General features: G+C 41.2%; 1 protein-coding gene across 4 annotated transcripts in view; it reads left to right on the forward strand.

The window, feature by feature from the left end:
* Positions 1-20,539, forward strand: part of LOC135112107 (uncharacterized) — a 29,699-nt gene extending 9,160 nt beyond the window's left edge. For 3 of the 4 annotated variants that reach the window (XM_064026095.1, XM_064026093.1, XM_064026096.1), the window contains exons 2-8: positions 804-932; positions 1,279-1,457; positions 1,740-1,938; positions 2,080-3,296; positions 3,430-3,649; positions 3,755-3,941; positions 4,176-20,539. In XM_064026095.1, coding sequence (XP_063882165.1) covers positions 852-932; positions 1,279-1,457; positions 1,740-1,938; positions 2,080-3,296; positions 3,430-3,649; positions 3,755-3,941; positions 4,176-4,960 — 2,868 coding nt within the window. In that variant the 5' untranslated portion in view covers positions 804-851 and the 3' untranslated portion in view covers positions 4,961-20,539. Of the gene's footprint in view, positions 1-199; positions 347-803; positions 933-1,278; positions 1,458-1,739; positions 1,939-2,079; positions 3,297-3,429; positions 3,650-3,754; positions 3,942-4,175 lie in introns of those variants that run through there. The other variant, XM_064026094.1, reaches the window with a different exon arrangement.
* The last annotated feature ends 44 nt before the right edge of the window (positions 20,540-20,583 follow it).

Below are 20,583 nucleotides of genomic sequence, written 5' to 3' on the forward strand. Positions count from 1 at the left end.
TTGGAAGTAGGAATGTTTTTGTTGAATTTATGGTGTTTTGGAAATAAGAATGTGCAGATTGACCACATCTGTATAGGACACCTCTCTCAAAATTGTGGTGATGATTTCCACTTTTATGTATATTTAAAAAAAAGTGATATGATGCTTTGTGGGTGTGGCTGTGTTTAATCTCTCTATAGAGCATGTCAATTCATCCAAGGCAGAGTGATGTGTGTTGTGAGTGGTGCACGTGATAGAGCTTGGCACGTGTCTGCCATCACCTCCTTGGCCCACTACTACAGTGTCACTCAGTTCAGGGTGCGGTGAGACGCTCCACCTGTCACCTGTGCTGTCGTGCTGCCATCAGGTAGTACACTTGATAAAGATCATGATAATACTAATCTTGCACAGGAATGTATTAAATAAACGGAGCAAACACCAGGGTTTTGAAGACTGTGTGTCTCCTAGTCTGACATGCATGATAGAGTTCTCTTGTAAACCTTGCTGGCTCCAGTTGATCTTGTAATGTGCCATGACTCAATCAATCTTTTATTATAATCTTGAGGGTGAGTAGAAGAAAAGGCTGATTAAAAACTGTACATTATAAATTTCATCTCATAAGAGTGAGTTGAGGAAAAATGCTGATTAGAAAGACTACTTTATGCATTTCATCTCTTGAGGGTGGATAGATTTTTTTTGTTTTGATGTTTTGTCTATCTTTCTTTTCCTTTTTATCATTGTCCTTTATTTCGATGTTTTGTCTCCTTTTCCTTCTCTTCTTCATCCTGCATGCTTTATCTGACATGCTGTGTGTTATGCTTCAGAGTGAGTGATCACAGGATGCCGGTAGGAGAGGCACACATCCACTCACCATGCTGATGGACCAGGAGCCAGTGAGCATATTTTCCCCATGGGCTTCATACGACCTTGGCACCTCTCTACTCAACAAACAAGTGAGTGGTGGCTGGCACAGGTGATGACACTGGACTGCTGGAGGAGGAGGGGAGGAGAAGGAAAGAGTAGTGTACCAAAGGAAGTGTGAAGCAAAAGATAGTCTAAAATGCATAGGTATTTTGAGAGTACCTAGAAGACACAGAGCTACTTTAGTCTGCCCATTGTGAGGTTTGTGTGTCAGATTAAGGAATTTGAGTATGTCTTTACTCTGAATGTACAAGTCAGTTTGTATCTTTATATATTTTGTTTATTTTATTTTTATGGATCTTTCCTTGAATGTAGATACCAACTTGTATATATGTTAATTTTATGGAGCTTTCCTCATGTCTTCACTTCGCTCCCCAGAGTTGTCGTGGAAGGACAGGAAGTTTAGAGAAGGGCAGTGGAGCTGGTGGCGGAGGCGATGGCGGTGGCGGTGGTGGAGGCAGTCTGGGTGGGAGTCGGCTGGTGGATGCACTCATTTCCAGTGTGCTGGACGAGACAGACCAGCTCGGCCTGGCACACCTTCAGGACAAACCAGAGAAGTGAGTGAGGATGCTCGTTGCAGTGTGCAGGATTGAGTCCAGCGTGTAATGTTGCATTTTTGAAGAGTGATTAGGCATATTAACCAGGTATTTATCTAGTAGTATGCAGACCTGAGCTTTTGTGGTCCTATTTTCCTATCTATATTTAATTAGTCTTTTTTTAGCTGTTATTATGTTTATATTTATTTCACATTCCTTATTCACTTCCATTTTAATCCTGTTATTGTGTTATTGGATATTTTACTTACTCATCTCTCCTCCCACACTCGGTTGTGGCACCAGTGGTAGCATTGGCAGCTCACGGCTCCTGGGGAGGGAGACAGGAGGTGATGGGGTGCTGTGGGGGGTTGGTGGCAGCAGCAGCAATGGTGGCTTGGGACGCGGGAACCACTCAGATGATTTCTTCTCGGCCCCAGTCCATCCCCAGACCCAGACAGACTTCATGAACTATTTGTTTGACTCAGCACTGCAGGAGGAAGAGGTAACCCCCCAAAAAATTGTCAAGTGATGGATATATTTCATTATTTATTCATGAGTTTTCTTTATACAGTTTGCTAATTTTTTGCTATCACTGCATCAGCTAAGGTGAATATCACTTTAATGTTTATGCTCTTTTCAACAGACCAGCTTGCAAGGAAACTACGGAGAATTTTTCCGTGAGCGAGAATTGAGTGGCAGTTCCCGGGATTCTGGGTATGGCTCATTCCTTGGGGTGGGAGGTTCGGGGTCCCCACCTGGCATGTCCTGTGGCAGCCAAGCTTCCCTATGTGACCTGCGCAAGGGGCCGCCTGATGCACTCCCCCTCCAAGCCAATGGCCGCATCAGCCATGACTTTGACCAACTCACCAGTGAGTTAAACGCTCATAAGAACTTCCTGGACAACCTACATCGTCTCAACCAGTTGAATGGGGGCAGCTCCCCAGGGCTCCCTCTCCTCACACCTCTGGGGGACCTAGACCCCCTCCTGGCTGGGTCTGATCTAGGAGACACCTCCACCCTGGGGTTAAGTCAGCTTCTCCCACCCACAAGGGACCTTCCCCATGATCTCCTGCCTCCTTCTTCAACACCCACTTCCAGTGGTCCATTCTCCATGTCCTCCCTGGGGGTCAAGTCAACCCTGGGCATTGACATGATGCGTGGTCAGCCTCCCACGGTCTCAGGGTCAGGGCCGCCAGTCCAGTCCACACACCAGACCAATGGTCTTGGTGACAAGGGACAACAGATTGCCAATCTCCTCAGTGGGATGAACATCAACGATGCCTCCTCCCAGGCCGGCGTGGGTCCCCTTAGCAGTCACCACCTGGGGGCCCTTGCCGCCCTATGTGCGCCCAATCTCTCTGCCTCAGCAGCTAACCAAGTAAACTCGGGTAACCTCAATGGCCACGCCCTTTCCAGCAGACCTCAGTCATCACCAAAGTACCTAAATTCTCAGCCATGTATCTCTACCAACGGGGAAATCTCTCCCAGCATGATGAGGAAGCCGCGCCCTGATGATGAGCGCAGTGTGCCCCTATGTCTGGGCTCCCAGCCTGGCAGTCAGGGCTCCCCACCTGGGTCCAGGATGCCAGACCAACTTGTGGGACCCTCCAAGGATGGCCCAGGGCACTGTGGGCCTGTGGGGCCAAAGGGGCCATTCCTGGTGCCTCCACCAACATTCCCCCCAGCTGATGGTGTGCCCCCCTGGGAACTTATTCCCCCTGTGACAGAGGTCTTTCCTCCACATGGACCTCCCCCTCCTCTTCTTCCCCCAAACACAGATCTCCTCCCTCCATTTGCTGACCTTCCTCCTCACCCCCTCCTCTCCATACCACCACCACTGCTGGGGTTCAGACCATTCAGGTGAGTGTTGGCATCCAGCCAGTGTGTGCTCATGTGTGAACTCTGAGAGACACCTTTGTAGTAATGTGATTCTTAGCCATGTTTCATTTTATGCTTACCTTTCTCCTCGACACAAAGAGCAATTTTGTTGCAGGCGCTCGGGTGGAAGTAGTGAACTTCACTCGCGGCTGGAGGAATGCTACGACCAGTTTCGCCAACTGGAGAGAGAACGAAAGAAAACAGAGGCCGAGCTGGCCCGCTGTTTCCCTGGGAAGAGAGTGTCCTCAGCTAACACGGTGCCACTTCCCCGCCTACCTCCTTCGCCCTCACGCGTTGACCGCCTCATCATCGATCACCTGAGGGAGCATGCCAGGGTGAGCATTGACATCCTCATATATCCTGACATCCTTACTGTGCCTCAGGTCACATCAGATCACTAATGGAACATGACACTTGACTGTGGACATTTGCTCCTGCAGGTGGTGACCCTGATTGGCAAGATGGAGCGGCTGCGTGGGTCATCCCTGCAGTCGGGCATCCACCGTTCAGTGGCCCAGTGGCATGAGGCCGTCACCAGTGTGCAGGAGAAGAGGCGGGACGAGGTGGTGAATGCCATCACACAACGCCACAACCCTCTGCCCAACGGTCACAGCACCAGCGAGCAAGGTCATTATTCCTATCATTATGCTTGGTATCTTTGTTAATTTATACTACAGGGAGATATATTTTGTTTTTCTTGAACTTTTCCCTGTCTAAAATGACTGATAAATAGTAAATGCAGTTACTAAAAACCATATTATTCAAGGAAACTTTTCCATAGTAAATAGTAAATAGAAGAAATATACTTAATGATATTGCTGGCTCAACATACTGCATTATAACACATGTTCCTGCCTGCAGACCTCATGGCTCTGGCAGCTGCAATGGGGACCCTCGCCAATGCTAGCCGTGGTGCCCGCACTGCCATGTTCTGCGCTCTGACCCTCACCACACACTACAGTATGGAGCCCAGCCTCGCCTCAGCTTCCGCCCTGCCTCCCAACCTCCTGCCCGAGTCATGTTCCTCTGCTGCCTCTCTTTCTCCTGAAGCAACCCCAGAGCCTTCACAGCTGTCCCCAGCTGCCTCCTCTTCTTCATCAGCCTCATCCTCATCCTTGTCTTGCACTGCTGCTGCATCCTCATCTATTTCTTCATCTTCAGTGTCATCTTCCTCTCCATCCTCCTCCTCTTCCCCCTCCTCCTCTTCATCCCCAGCATCTTCTGTGCCTCCAACACTGACTCTGTCCTCTACCACAGAAGCTTCACATGTTGCTTCTTGTCCTTCCACCACTTCTACATCCTCTCCTCCTCCTGCATCTCCTTCTCCTTCCTCCTCTCCTTCCTCATCTCCATCAGCTTCATCTACCCCCTCCTCCTCTTCCTCTTCATCCACCTCCTCCTCCTCCGTGACTCCGGCACCAGTCATCTCCGAGGATGGCCCTGTGGTGACTGCCAGTGAGAAGAGTGAGACACCACCCACTCCCACCACCACATGTGACACCATTACCACCACCACCACAGCCACTGACGACCAGGTGTGTATTGGCACCTCCCCCAGCTCACCACCGCCTCCACCGCCACACACCACGGCAGCCTCCACCCCCACTACAACACCCTCCACCACTACCTCCCCTCCTGTGCCCTAATGTCTCACAAGTAAGTGGTAGTAGAACAAGGTGAGAATCATGAAAACCTTTAATTTATGTATTAACTATTTGATAAAATGTTATTTGGTTGCTGTGACTTCAAATTGTATGAAATGCAATTTGTTAGTACAATATAATGATGATTACAACAACTAGAAACAGGTACTTAAATCAAATTTATTATTTTATAAAAGATCAAGATTGAAACCTTGAAGTAATACTGTAACATATTGATGTGTGTGATGTAAAGTTTTGATAACGCGAGTTGGAACAATTTAGAGTCGTTTAGTGTTACTGACATGATCATGGTTATGGTCCAAAGAACCAGTGTTGAGCATCAAAATGCCAGTCAATAATGTTTGGGGTAATGAGTCATGATTTACCATGCTTCAAGATGTATGTATGTCCATTGATGGTTAATGTTGCTATGTTAAGGATGAACAAAAGATTATTGCTGTTAACTAGTAGCCCAAGATCTATATTTGTATGACATATATGGAGTATATACAGTATGCATGGATATATTTGTGTACAAAACACATGCACATAAATATATGAATACATACATGGATACATAACTTCATACATAGATATTACTATTTAATATTATGGATGGGTAGAAGCACAATTCATGGTTAGACTTCCTGTCTTGGAACTAGCTAATACCCAGCCCATCAGCTAGCTGTTGGTCAGGTCTCTCACATGCTACTGCAATGAATACTTACTCAAATTTTTATACCACACTTCATGTTAATGTAATTTTACCCTAAATTTCAAGAGTGGGTCAATATGCATGCATCAAATTAGGGTTACCTAAAATTTTTACATGGGTGCTAATTTTTTTGGTCAATTGTGCATGACTTGAAGCAAAGTGAAATGATGGGTGACTTTTGTCCTAGGAGATAATTTGTTGCAAGGCTTGAGGGAGACACTGAAGCTTATGACAAACTCACAAGTGATTGTGCCAACCAGGGCTCATTGGCTCTCAGAAGCTTGCTCATCAGTTCATATCTCTTCTCACAGTTCAAGTGGAGAGCAATATAGAGTATGATTTTTGCATCTGCTGTAGGATTTCTATCACATTTCAGTTAATATATATGGAGTAATTTATATTTTTTGCACTTTATATAGTGATGCTAACAATACAAGGACCCTGTGAATTCAGATTGTGTAGTACCTTAGGTTTTCTTCCTTTTTTATGTTTTAAGAAGGGTTCTCTCAGTGTTTCATTATGTTTGTGGAAACGTCTCCATGAAAGACGACAAAGATGTACCCCACTGATTGGCAGACACATTGAATCTTCACTTATCTCGTTTGACTGCTAGTAAGACGACGTGTCTCTCATAATGGCCTTTCCGGATAATTTAGCTTAGTTCTTGTTGGGCTGGGTAGCTCATTGTCACCCTTTAGGGCACACTGAAACACATGTATTGGGGAACCTCTCCAAGGGTCTGTGGACAGGGATGCACCCTTTGAAGTATTATTATTACTATTATTTATTTATTTATTTATCATTATTTTTTTTCATTGCATGTAGGTAGGCTCAGATGTTATTGATGATCCTTTCAGTTTGTGTCCACAGGCTCATGTTTTATGTATATTTGTCACTTATGGTGTATATCATATTTTTCAAAAGCTTTGCCAGTGTTGCAGCAATAACTAGGCTCAGATTAGTCTCAGCATGGGTTCAGCATAACTTATTGGCAGCTGTATTTCATGCATTATACATTCATGCATTATGAATATTAAGTTTGATCAAAAAAACTTGAAGTCACCATTTGGGACTCAACAAGTTTGAAAGGCACTACATATGCCAGAAGCAAAAACTAAGGTGCAGATAAAGCACTTCATACTTCATCAATCTCATTAACACCAATCTGACAAAAAAGATAAAAAAAAAGATATAGAGGCTTTCAGATTAAACTCGGCATGCAACTACTGACCAGAGGCGAGGCGATGGCGTGTCCTCACCCCTCCCTCTCTCTCTCTCAGACGCCCAAGCATGCCGCTGCCCCTTGCTGGTGACGAGCAAAACTAGGCTTCTTCAGAAAGGGTTGTAGCTTAACTCACTGTGATAACTATTGCATGGTAATGTGATTCTGTATTACTTATTAATCCTTTGATATGGAGGCAATCTCTGGAAGACTGTTTAGAAGTGGGTACAAGTGTGCTTCTTAGGGGAGGGGGAAGGTGTCTCATATTGTCATGATGGTTGAACAAGTATCTAGTTGCCTACTTCCCAGTGCTCTGCCATATCAACCATTTGTACACCATGGCGGCCTTTACTTGGCCCATACCCCATTACTCTTCTTTTTCATCTGGAACACACTAGGTAATATTAAGTAAGGATGATAAATAATCCCAGTTTTTTATCATCTACATAGAGATAACTTTTTTTGCTTTTGTGTAGCACTCAGTTGACAGTTGCTATTGTTGTTCTGCCTGGAGAGGACGTGCCAATTACTCCCAGACTCTCACAGTGTCATCGCGTTGTTGATGGACATCCGTTGGCCTTTCTGTTTTGCAACGTAGCATTTAGACGGTTTTGATTGACCGGTCTGACTTCAGTTACCCGTGTTTTCCTTTTTAATTCAGCTTTATTTGTTCATCATTTTCTTTCTCTGGAAATTTTTACTGGGTTCATATTTATACGGCTTGTTGATGTTCTAGTCTGTCACAAGGTACATTATCATTCTTATTATTGTCAATCATTATTATTATTATTATTGCTCTATTATTCTCATTACTTATTTTTATAACTAACATATGATTATTTATTCATAATTTCTGTGGTGGATATTGCTGTGCTTCTCCTAGGAATTGGTGTATGGTGTTAGCCTTGCTGTGCTAGGTGAGGCTGTAGGCTGTGGCAGAAGTGAGGTGTGGATAAACTCCTAACTCATTGGAGGAGGAGGAAGAGGAGGAGGAGGAGGCGGCAAAGATGAGGGAGGAGGAGGAGTAGGAGGAGTAGGAGGTGAAGACAAAGGAGCAGGAGGAGAAGGAGGAGGAGTCATAGGAGGCTAAGAGTATTGTGCTGTCACAAGGAGGTTCTCATTGCCCAAGATTGTGGGCATCACCTTGAATGAGCTGGATTTTGTTTGCTTTGTATGGATGTCTTTTTGGGGGTACAGGGATATATCTATTTTAAGTGGATGCATTTACCAACATGCTTATTTTTATTGAATATAATTTTTTTGTTGTGTGTGTGCTTACCTCCATAGTATTTGGAAGTGTGTGTCATCTTTAGTAATGTAGATTTTTGTGCCTTTCATTCCTTGATTAGTTGACAAAGTTGTGGAATTTTTGTTGACTACTGCAACTAAAGGGGAACCTAGACTGGGCTTGTGCTGGTTCATGTGCAGCTCAGTCACTCTTTGCACTGTTGTGTGTTCGTGGCGTTAAGTGTGTGTTTTGGGCATACTCAGGTTTGTGTTTAGAACTTTCTTGTTAAACTGCAGTGCTTTCTCTCACTCAAGCTCTTTTCCTCCCCCTATTTTTACTTTCTCTCTTCCTCTCCATTTTTTTTTTTATAGCTTCTGGCAAGATATTCAGTGTTTGATGCCTTACATATATTACAAAACCTATTGTTGGATAAAGCACACCTTAACCAGATCCGAGAGAGAGACTTGTGCTCTGTGATTGCGTTGTTCCCTGTGCCTCACCCCTGAAGGAAGCTGCTGATCCTGAAACATTTTGCAAAACTGCATCATGTTCATTCCTCCTCATGGGCTCATGTTGTCTTATCACAAAGGAAATTTATTATTGTTTTTATTATGAAGGAATGAACCTCAGTGCATTTTTTAATCAGATGAGAATTTTATGTATTCTCAGGCTCTGCCTAAGTCTTATGTTGATGAGGATGTTTTCTTAAGTGTTGTTTTAAAAGGCGGTTATGTTTCTGTGCAACAAACAGCCTGCTGAGGGGTGCGGGGCAGGCTGGTGCTGCCCGCCGGGAGGTGGAAGGGTGCGGGGAAGTTACTGGGCTGTGTTATGTGTGTATCGAGATACGTAACTATCATCTGTACAGCATCAAGAGTTTTCACGTTTTTACTGCCCATGAATAATTAGTGATGACCAACAAGTGCATGTTCGTGTTACTGTACAATAGTAAAAATTTTGTTCTGTGGATGGCTAGATGTTAGGCTCAGGTGAGGCGTATTGAGGCTGTGTGATGGAAATAGAGCTTCGTGAGCTGTTACTTTGATGGAAATTTAGAACCTTCTTAACGGCTTCATAACCAAAGCAGTAACATTAGTAATCATAGTTTTGCATTGTGTATGTGATCAGTAGAATTTTTTTTTCTTCTTTTTTTCCCCCTCACACAAAGGAAGATCTTCATGATGACTAGCTGAGGCTGAGGATGTAAATTAGTCTGTTGATCTGTTCTGTGTGTGAACTTTCTGTGTTTGGTTCATAGTTTGCAGAACCAGCAATCCACAGGGTGGGTGAACCAGCATATCTCAGGGTCTTTGTTTGCTCCTAGAAGTCTTATGCTGAGTGAATATAATAAAATAATAATCCATAATAGTGTTAGCAATTTTTTTTTATTATTTTTATTTATGCAAGTGTTAACTGCTATTTACCTCAAGGTTTACATTTAGCATTATATAAATATATATACATCTCAAGTCCACCAGTTCACAGGGCAGTTGGAAGTCTCTCTCACCAGTATTGGTATCAGTCGTAACAAGCAGCAATGAGGCAATTAGCAACCATGCGCTTTGGGTAGGCATTCTGCCCAGGGAGGGAACTTAATTGCTCTGTGAAGGGACATTCTTTTGAGCACTGGTTAGTCACTGACGTGTAGAACTTTTTGAAGACATTTTCTGAGTAATTTACTGTTGAAATTGCTCACACTTTCAAAGGAGGGGTGCCATCCAGGGCTGCTATTATCAAGACTTGTCGACTGTCTCACTGTGGAGGTGACTCAGAATCACGATACCTTTATTATTTGGACTCTTTACACAGACCATTGCCTAACTACTAAACTCTAAAGGCTACATTTTATGGAAGACTTGAATGACTACCATAAGGTTGAAATCCATAACCTTAAGTGTGTTAAATAAAGCCTTGTGGGTGGGGGTTGCATTCTGTTTAAAGAGAGAATTAGATGTCATACATGTTGGTTGTAATGAAGTCCTTGCAGTGGGCTGAGGGCATCAGTGGTGAACACAAGTCAGCAAACACAAAGCATGAGGTCCTGCCCTGGACAAAACACCCCTCTGTGTATACTTACTTGGGGATAGGGAGCACATGGTAATTCATTTGTATGTATATAGGATTTTTAAATTATTGTTATTTTGCCATAAGGAAGTATTACTATCTATATAAATATTTATCATATCTTGTATAATATGCTATTTAGGATATGCAATGCTGATGTAACACTAAAACATGACAATACTTGAAGATGCCTATCATCACTGCATTCTGGCTGGACCAAACTGTGGGTCTCTCAAGGTCTGCCTGTCACAACTCTAGTATGTGTCACTTTCATAAAGCCACCCAGGGTTAGTGTTTTGTTGTCACTAGGAGAGTCTGATCATGACAATCAACCTGGTCCATATAGATACATGTTTGGAAGGGTGACCTGCTGAGTGTTAGGAGGCCCCGCCATAGAACACATTCAAACATATGAAGAAAACAGTGAAGAAATTCTATGATTCGCACAGGTGTCCTCTTTCTGATTGACCTTGTCGCTGGTAGTCTCTGTGAACCCAAAATTAGGGTGTATATGCACGATTTGCTCAAATTTATTATTGTCGTTATTGCCTGTTTTACAAGGCTGAAAGGAATTGATATGCATTAGTGATCTGTGTAGCTTAGAAGGAAATTGTCAAATGGATATTTGTTTATAATTTGCTAGAGCCACCATTTTATTTTTGTTAGGTGAATATATTTATACCTTGTGGTAAGCACTGTATGTCTATTATTGCTGTACCAGCACTGGAAGCAATGCACTGAATGTTTCCAGCCCAGATACTGAAATGCCCTTCTCCCTGAGCATGCTGCACCACCACACACGTCTCAGTGGGTGTGTTGTCAAACAAGTCTCAGTTGGTTTACATATAAACAAAAAAATACAAAAAATACAAAAAAAAAAATCAGGATAAGGGCTAAATTACATAAATATAATGTATTTCATCTGAGATATCTGTAAGCTATTAGTTATTTGGTGCTCACCTTTAATTATTAATACACTTATTAAATATTAGATTAGCCTGGAGCTTGTGCTGCTCACTGTGTCACCAACACTTGGTTTGAAGCAATCCCAGTGAGGAACACTGATTGTGATTTAATGCTGTGGGTATTTACCTGTATTGTGAGAGCATTTCAAAATATTATGCATTATTATTAGTAAGCACTAGCTATGTATGATTAAGAATCATTGATTCCTACTTTTTCTGTGTTATGAAAAGAGAAATACTCTATTGACCTCTGCTGTATACCAAACCAGTTGTTCCAGTTGTTGGTCTTGTTCTTTTTGCTGCCCCTGTGAAAGATTGGGACAAGCAAATTATAAATTTGAGCCACCTATGGCAGCCCATTTTGATGGTTTTAAAATTAAGCTTCTACATTCTTTTCTTAGGACAGTTGTGTGGCTCACTAGCTGTGTTTTATTTGATGTTTAGCTAATGCACTATATGATACCTGCCTTACTCTGAAATATTTAACCAAACCTGCTGATGTTCTTACTACATTTATTCCACCAAATAGGAGCTTAGATTATGTGTATTGTGCTAAGCTGAAGGTTTTATTCAGTTTTTATTCGTTTACACAGGATGGCACAATACAGTTAAATTTACGGCCTGTCAAATTTGAAGATGTGTAGCAAAATTAAGTTAGCATTTTGATTTTTATAGTTTAGCGTAATTTTCTGACAACACACAAAAATAATTGGCAGGGGATTGTCATTGTACATCAGAATTGGTTGTGGGTACTTAGGCTCTGTATGCCAATATGCTGGTGATGCATTGCCTTAACATATGTTGGATCTGCACTGACCCATAGGTGATACACTGCCACGCTTGTGCTAGCTTTGTACCCTGACCAATGGCAATTCCTGGCCACATATGTTGGCTCTGCATGGTGACCAGCTGGTGATACATTGCTGTAACACACATGCAGGCTCTGTACATCAACCCATTGGTAGTACATTGCCGTAACACACATATACATACATGCTTATACAGTATATTTTCTCATCCACAAAGATGTAGAGGAACTGCAAGAAACACAGTATTTTGTCAGGGTCAATGTTGTAGACATAATAGCTGAATAATAATGATAATAGGCGATTACCAATGCAAGGGAGACATGTCTTTATCTGGCTTGGAATGCTATGGTTGTGACAATTTTTCACACTGCTCTACCTGGCAGCACCATCTCTGAGAAACGTTAGTCTTTGGTTCTCGTTGCCTGAATGTGGTGGCCATGGGTGGTATCTCAGTCAACCGGTTCCTTGTCTTGCCAAACAAGATAGTACAGGGAGTCCTCATTACTTGAATGCCACTAAATCAGTCTTGTGTTCATGAATGGATTTCCCTCTCTTTTAAATCTGATGTTTGGAAGATGCTATGCAATTCTTTGAGCAGAATCTATAGCAAGATATAAGGATGACAACGTAATTTCTCTTTCTGCAAACTCTTAATGAATGGTATTTCTCTCTCTCTCTCTCTCTCTCTCTCTCTCTCTCTCTCTCTCTCTCTCTCTCTCTCTCTCTCTCTCTCTCTCTCTCTCTCTCTCTCTCTCTCTCTCTCTCTCTCTCTCTCTCTCTCTCTCTCTCTCTCTCTCTCTCTCTCTCTCTTAGTGAAAACCAGATAGTGATTTGTTTGATGTTGTCTTTCATATGCATGCAAGAAACTACATAAATTTTTTAATTCTTTGTATTATTGTCAGTTTTCATGTTGTATCAATATGTTACAAGAAAAATGAGTATTCCTTGTGCTTAAATATGCCAGAAAGTATTGAATCTGGCAGCTAATGCTATTGATATTGGAAGTGCTAATTACCGTCGTGCAAAAAAAACCTAAACCCGTGTTCCACATTCCGGTGATATTTCTTAGTCATTGTAACCATATCAGGTTTAGATAGAACTGTATTCCGTGGCATTTCAAATTGTGACTTCTCTTGCATACATTAGCGACCAAGAGGCAAATGATTTGGCTGTAGCCCCTTGAAGACATGGCAGTTGGTCTCACAGTAATGTCAGTTGCCTGCAGCGGTGACACTCGGCTCACGGTCAGGTTCTCTTCTGCTTGTGTCATTTAGTTTTTGTTCTTTCCCGCGCTGCTCCTTTCACTGACTCGAACTGAGATGGTGCTACCAAATTATTGTTTTTACTACATGTACTGCTAGTCTGTCTTACATATATCACTGCTCTCTGTCTTTCTCTGTCTCTGCCTATCTCTTTGTCAATCTTTTCTCTCTCTTATGCCAACTTACATTTACTGCTTTACCGTCCAATGAAGAAGAATGCTTCACTTGATCCACGATACATAATATGACCCAAAGTTAACTAAAATATTCCTTGAGAAAATAGTAATAATGATGAAGCCAGTATTAGAGGAAGTGACTCAGTTCTTACGGGGCTTCAGGTATATAGCTTACAAAGATTTCAAGTTGTCACCATTGCTGTTTTTACTTTGTTGCCAGCAAACACCTATTATTCAATATTTTTTATCCAAGTTTATAACCTCAGCATACCAAATAAACTAAACATATATTAGAATTAGATGCCATACTATGGAGCTTAATGTTCAATTCTATTCTGTATTGCTGCCATTTTCTAGCCCAATAAGAAAGTATTAAATACTCTACACTTCTAAGTCCAGTAAGGTTATATATAGGTGATGGAAGGAATCCCTTGAATTTGCTACATATTAACATGTCAGTAATACAATATGTGATGAACCTATCCATATTATGATGCATGGGACTTGTAGATTCTGAATTCAGTAATAATGTTAGAGATCGTGATTTATATTGTTTTACATAACTAGAATTTGCCGGTGATGTCACACTCTGCTTGCTAGTTCCTTATGGTGGCCGCTTCCCCCCATTACACTTAACTGTGGCCTTGTGTGTCAAATGTTGGTAGCTCTCAGAATCTTGGGATGTGTTGCCTCCCCTCACTGTGACCCTGGGAGTGCCACACACCCTGGTGAAGGCACTCTGGGCACTGATGCCTCTAGACCCTGCCACTGTCTGCTGGGGCCCACATGTTATAACAAGAGCCTTACTGCAGGTCTGTAATTGAGTGCATATGTTATGTATCTTAAAGGATGCCAAAGATTTGCTGTTATTGGTGTCTGTGTCATAGTGGATGTCTTCTTGACTGTTCATGTCAATGGTTGTTTCATATCTCCCATCGTTTAGAAACTATGGAACTGTAGGTCTTCCCAAAACGAGATGATAGAAGTCACATATGAGTTTTGCCTTTGTCCCAGCAAGGTATTTTTTCATGAAGTCAAATTCTGAGGTATTGTCTTACTCTTCCAGTTACATACTTATCATACTCATGTTCTGAATATACCTTTGGGCCATTACAAAGGGATGTGGCAGTGCACATTTCCTAACCTCTCAAATGGTATGCCCAATAATAGCAAGTAGCTGTCTTTTCCTGTATGGTAAGCAGTCACTTTAGATAATGGCATTAGTTGTTATTCCACAAAGTTGTTAAGGATAGTTCTTTCTTGTGTGATCAGGTATTATAATATAGGACTACTTGAGAGAAACTGTAGATATAGTGGAAGCACCAAGCGTTCTCACAACCTTGGTCATGCAAATGGGTCAATACTTCACTCCTGCACCAGCTGCTGTTAATGAGAGATATACAACTTAAAAGTGTAATCGAGCAGTTCCAAAATACATATCATTGATCACTGAGATCTTGAGCCAGTGATAGTGATTGACCATTATCATCAGTTATTCTCCTCTATACTCGGTTTTAAGATTAAGTTAGAGTTACATGATTTCTGAGACAGTGTAGTTGTTCTCGAAACAGCTAAGCTTGTATGATTACCAATAGGGATATGAGTTGGTTTTCTGTTTTGTGTTTAAACAGTTTTAAGTTTGTTATTATTTTGAGAATAGTTAATATGCATATTTAGAGTGTGAATAGAAGGCTGTTCTGTGAATGCTTACAAGTAGGAGCTGTTGGATAAAATGAGACGAGATTGAACCATGTGGTTGTTTGGGAGTATTTCTTGGTCTCTAGAGGGTAGTGATGGAAAATCAAATAGACACAATTTATAGTAATAACCCAATACTGCTTTGATCTGTGGCCATTGGCACTCATGATGTCAGGAGCTTTATTGGGTGGTAGCATTTTCATGGTGCACAAACAGGAAGGCATGCAGGAGAGTATTTTTATGAGATCAGCATTTATGTGCCTTATGCAGGACGTATGAGACACACCTTTCTTTGTAAGCAGTGATGCGAGTCGTATTGCACTCCACTAAGGCACAAAACTGCTGTTCTGGACACATGCTACCTGTGGCCCATTCCATCTCCTCTCATGATTGGTGTTTCTTCCAGTTTCCTTCCTTAACAAAAAAAATAATTGAGTGATATTATGGTGGAATTTAAAGTTATACATGAATGTGCTTTTCATTATAGCTATATTTAGCCATGTAGACATTGTATGATTATAAGTTGATGAGTGCAATGAAGTGTCATTCATGGAACATCTAAAAATTTTTTATATTGCTCCAAACTGGTAGCAAATTTCCATTTATATTTACTGTTGAGTTATTTGAAAAGTAGGCATTGGAGGGCTTTGAGAGTGCAAATGGTAGTTTAGGTATGATATTACTTAACATTAGAGTTAGATGCCTAATAAGTAATCCTATATTGCACCATATGACTTACAGGTATTGAGTCTTGCTCGTATTGATGAACACGTGTAGTGGACACATCACAAAGCTGGGGTGGTTCAGTTGTTTTATTGTTCTTTTCTTTCCTATATATACATACATAGTTATGGGACAGAATTTGTTGATATTCAGAAGTAACTATTGGTGTGGAGCTCAGACTGTGAAACTTTTGAAAACTGTGATTGGGGAGAACAAAGTTGCAATATGGTTTAATAGTCTTAATTCAGTATGTAAAAGACAGGTTTTCTTTTATTATCATTTTGAGTGTTGTTCATTCCTTGTCACTCTGATGAGATTGAGGTGAAATGTTGTGATAACATGCAATACATAAAAGGTAAAGGCTAATTATTTTCACTGTTTGTATGATCTGTTTTCAGCTTCCTGTGTTTTTGTCTTGAGAGGAATTTTTATGGTGATCTCTTTATGCATATTTTTGTGTTTTGAAACAGTGTTCAGATCTAATAACCCACATGTTTTAGCGGTTTGGCTGAAGTACACGTACCACAAGACTTTTGTGCTTTACGGTTTTTATTTTTTCTGGAATAATGTTGACACTTTCAGAACACATGGTTTATACACTAAATCTGAAAGTTTGCTACAGTGCAAAAACCAGTGGTTGGAATATGTTATTCTGAGTCAGTTTCCTGAATGGATTAAGATGCACCATAGAGCTTATCTCGAATGGCAAGATATTCCTGTACAGGCTCCACAAGAATTACTCTTTGCCTTTTAAAGGATGCTTGCAAACACTACAAAAGTGCTATTTTGATTTCTATATATAGGTATTATGTATTTATATATATATATATATATATATATATATATATATATATATATATATATATATATATATATATATATATATATATGCATACATACATTGCATGAATTGAAGATAATTATAATTTATCACTGCGAGAGTAGTTTTGACACATTAATTGCTTAATATGTTAAAGCACCTCTGATATAGCCAACTTTGGTGTTAACTGTATTTTAGCTGCATTCTTTCAAAGTATAACTTCTGTTGACCATTTAGCCAATAATGTGTTCATGGTAGTAACTATTGGACAAGTAGTTCTTTAAAAGGCTTTGTTTCAGTGGTGTGGTAATCCAGTCTGTGATTTTTCCTGTGCGGTTTGCAGCTACTGAGGTTGTTGGAGCCTATATTTGGCGGACTGAGCAGGCGCACTCTTTGACGGGGATCAGACAAAGGGCATGAGATCCATGACGGCGGGTGCAGGGTGGCCTTAGAGAGCATAGCCTAGTGCTTGGTTAGGGAGACACCGGCTAGGATAATCTCAAGAGTTAGTGCGGACGGCTGGCGTTGGCAGAGGTGTTGCACATGGTCCTGGGCTCACTTTAATACACTTATCGCCAGATCCTTAATAACTGTGTCGTGTGCTATTGTAGAGGAGCTTTCGGTATAGTCCAATATTTAATCCGAGGATGGTTGTATTGTAGTGGCTTTATTTTGTGTATTTGTCTCTACTATATACTATGTAGGTATAATTCATTTTTCATTAGACTGACTTCATTATGGGTATTGACTGATAATGGCTCTCCATATCATTTTGTGGCATTTCAGCCTGTTTTGGCATCTTACTGTAAGGGTCTATTGATTAGCTTTTGGTCCAATGCAACTTCTATTGTATCCAAGGGAGTCATAAAGCAGCAAGAATAATATTTAAAAAAATTCATATCAGCTAAATTTATGCATTTCTTTTGTTACAGAGTTGGTACATACATTTATTGAACAAAACCTAACCATATAAAAAAAAGATATCTGAATATTCTCCTTAAATGCATACAGCAAAGATTTAATTATATTGTGATAGCTATAAATACTATAATGAAATTTTAAGTATGTACCTGATATGAATGGTGCATTCAACGTGTGTAGACTTGTGGGATACAGTAACTTTTTGACTGGTCAGACTAAACGTGTTCAAGGGCACAATTATTTTTAGGGAATGCCTTTCTTAATGGTTGTGGGTGTTCCAAGGCTGTTGCTCACCTGGCAGTTAATTTTAAACCTAGATGCAATAGATTCTAGTAGGTGCAAGGATTCTGCAGCGTATAGCAACTACACACTTAGCTTAAGGTTGATTTGCCGACGGGATTGGCGAGAGCAGCGGATTGAAGGAAGGTTTGGTCAGCGTGTCATGCTGGGGGAGTGTTCTTATCAGGTCCATCAGACGTGCACAAAATCCATTCACCTTGAAATGTGTCCCCATCTGCTGGTTTATGTTCATCTCAGGTAGTGCAGTAATCCTAAGAGTTTATTTATTGTTGTAAACATTTAATAAAGAGCCGTGCCAAACTGTTACTGAAAGGTTGAAGAGTTTATTGTAAATTTCAAGCTGTAGCTTCTCAATCCTCGCTTCAAGATGAGGGAAATTAATTTTCTCAGGGGGTGAAAGTGATTCTGTGATTATTTCTTGTCTGACTAGATCTTGTTTCTTGTATATTTTTTTGGTTCTTAACACTGCTAGTCACCAAATTTGATACGCATGTTCTCCAGCAGTTGAAAGGTGTATCTCAAAAAACAAAAATATCAGAATAAAATGGACGGACAAGTGTTGGTAGACTCACCTGCTGTGCCGTGGTGAGTGTTGCCGTGCCCCCCGGCCCAGTGGCTCAGTAGGGGAGCTTTTAGGCATGCGGCCAGCGGTGAGGGTGGGGGTTTGGGTGTGTTGCTGACCTATTGGGTGTTGATGGTGGGAAAGAAGAAAGCTGGGACGTGATTTTGCTCATTATCTGCTGTTTGCCGGATTTGAAATTTGTGTATCATCCAGGTGAAATATTATTACTAAGGGTTTGTGTTTCCCTCTGCTCTTTGAGGGAACTCAGTGGTTATGTACTTGCAATTCTCACACACTCTTGTATGGAAAGCTGAAGGGTTTGTCACCAACGAGTTTTATCTGTGTTGCTAAGATTATTATTGCCCCCAATTCCTTGGGCTGAGCTGGGAAGGCTGAGTTGCAAGCTTCCCCTTCTTATGCCAGTCTTACTCACTACATGTTACACACACACACACGCACACACATGCACACACACACACACACACACACACACACACACACACACACACACACACACACACACACACACACACACACACACACACACACACACACACACACACACACACACACACACACACACACACACACACACACACACACACACACTTAACCTACACTTACATACTCCTCCCTGTTCCCGGTAGAAAGTGATAGTCATTAAACTTTACTACACTCCCCATATTGCAGTTGTGTTTTGATGTGAGTGTTCTGTTTTGGAGATGCTAAGAAGTTATACAAGTGGTGGCTTAGTGTAGATAACGAATGGGGTGGGTCTTATCATGAGTGACTTTCGTTCGTCCCACGAAGAACAACATTTCTGACGTTGATTTACCGTTATAAGTTTGTATATCTTTGGTACCAAGGGTTGTTTGGTTATGTAATCTGGTCATTTTGGGTGTCTTATGCATGTAAAATAAAGGGACAATATAAGGTGTATGTATGTAGTAAGCAGAGGTCATTTTAATTAGTGAAATTTCATATGGAAGAGTCTTTTAAATGCTTATAGAAGGTAGTTTTATTCTATTAGCGTCATTTCTGCTCAAGATGCTTGGGATGGTCTTTGAGCACTCAGTATTCTACAGCCAAAAATTGTTACTCAAACCAAAAGAAATAATCTAAAACACAGAGGGATGTACTTAAGTTTGTACTTAATGGATATCAAAACTTGAATCAAACACACGTTTCCCAGCATGGTTGAATTGTGCTAAGTGCTACAGGGAACAGAACTTTGTTACTAATACGTTACAGGTGCTGTAACGAAAGCTCACATTTGAATCTGTTGTACGTATTCCTCAACTGTTTAGTACAAGACGGTGTAAAATTTTATGGTACGTATTGTGTGAGGGCAAGTCAGGTGTGCTGTGTGCACCTGCGACTGTAATGCTTGTCACCTTTGTCCCCATGTTGACGGAGTGGTAAGTGTTAGTACACCCAGGAATTAGTTCCTATGCAAAAAATTACCATAGCCGAGATTGTTACATACTAGGTACGTAATACATGCCCACTGTGTTTGGTATTTATTGTTACTGTGATTCCTGTCCTGACTGTTACCAGCCGTCGTGCACCCCAGGAGGAGCGCCGTGGAGCTCTCTGGCAGCGTCCGCTGTTGTGTGTCGTTCAATAGTCAATTCTGTACACAGTTATGTGATCCATCTTGTGTAGGTAATCACTGTAATTGATCATGTACAAATAAGTTTAATTGTAGTATTTCTGCCATCTTGGAAGGTTTGCGGTGTAGTCTGGTTGACGAGAACAACACTCCAGATTGATTTGTTCATTTTTAACCTTTTTAATTTGCAGACACTGGATACAGTCAGTGTATAATTAGGTATTAAGTACCAAATTGCTATTTTTTCAAAAACTTATCAACTTTCCTAAAAGATTACATACTTACATACTGCTGCACGGTGTGTGTGTGCGGGTCTGGAGTTGTGTTCTTTATCAAGGGGCAAGAATATGCCTTTATCCTATCTGGTATCCCAGTAAAATTATTTATAATGAACTCAAGAGCGTGTGAAGGACAGTGTGAGTCTGGCGTGAAGACTTTATGCCCTTTGGGTCCCCTGGAGGAGTGGCCTTTGCTGAGCTGAGCGAAATAAAACCAGTGTAGCAATCAAGTCTGACTCTTATTACACTTACCTCCTGCAACACTACATTTATG

The sequence above is a fragment of the Scylla paramamosain genome, chromosome 23 (assembly GCF_035594125.1).
Source record: "Scylla paramamosain isolate STU-SP2022 chromosome 23, ASM3559412v1, whole genome shotgun sequence".
NCBI classification, from domain to species: Eukaryota; Metazoa; Arthropoda; class Malacostraca; order Decapoda; family Portunidae; genus Scylla; species Scylla paramamosain.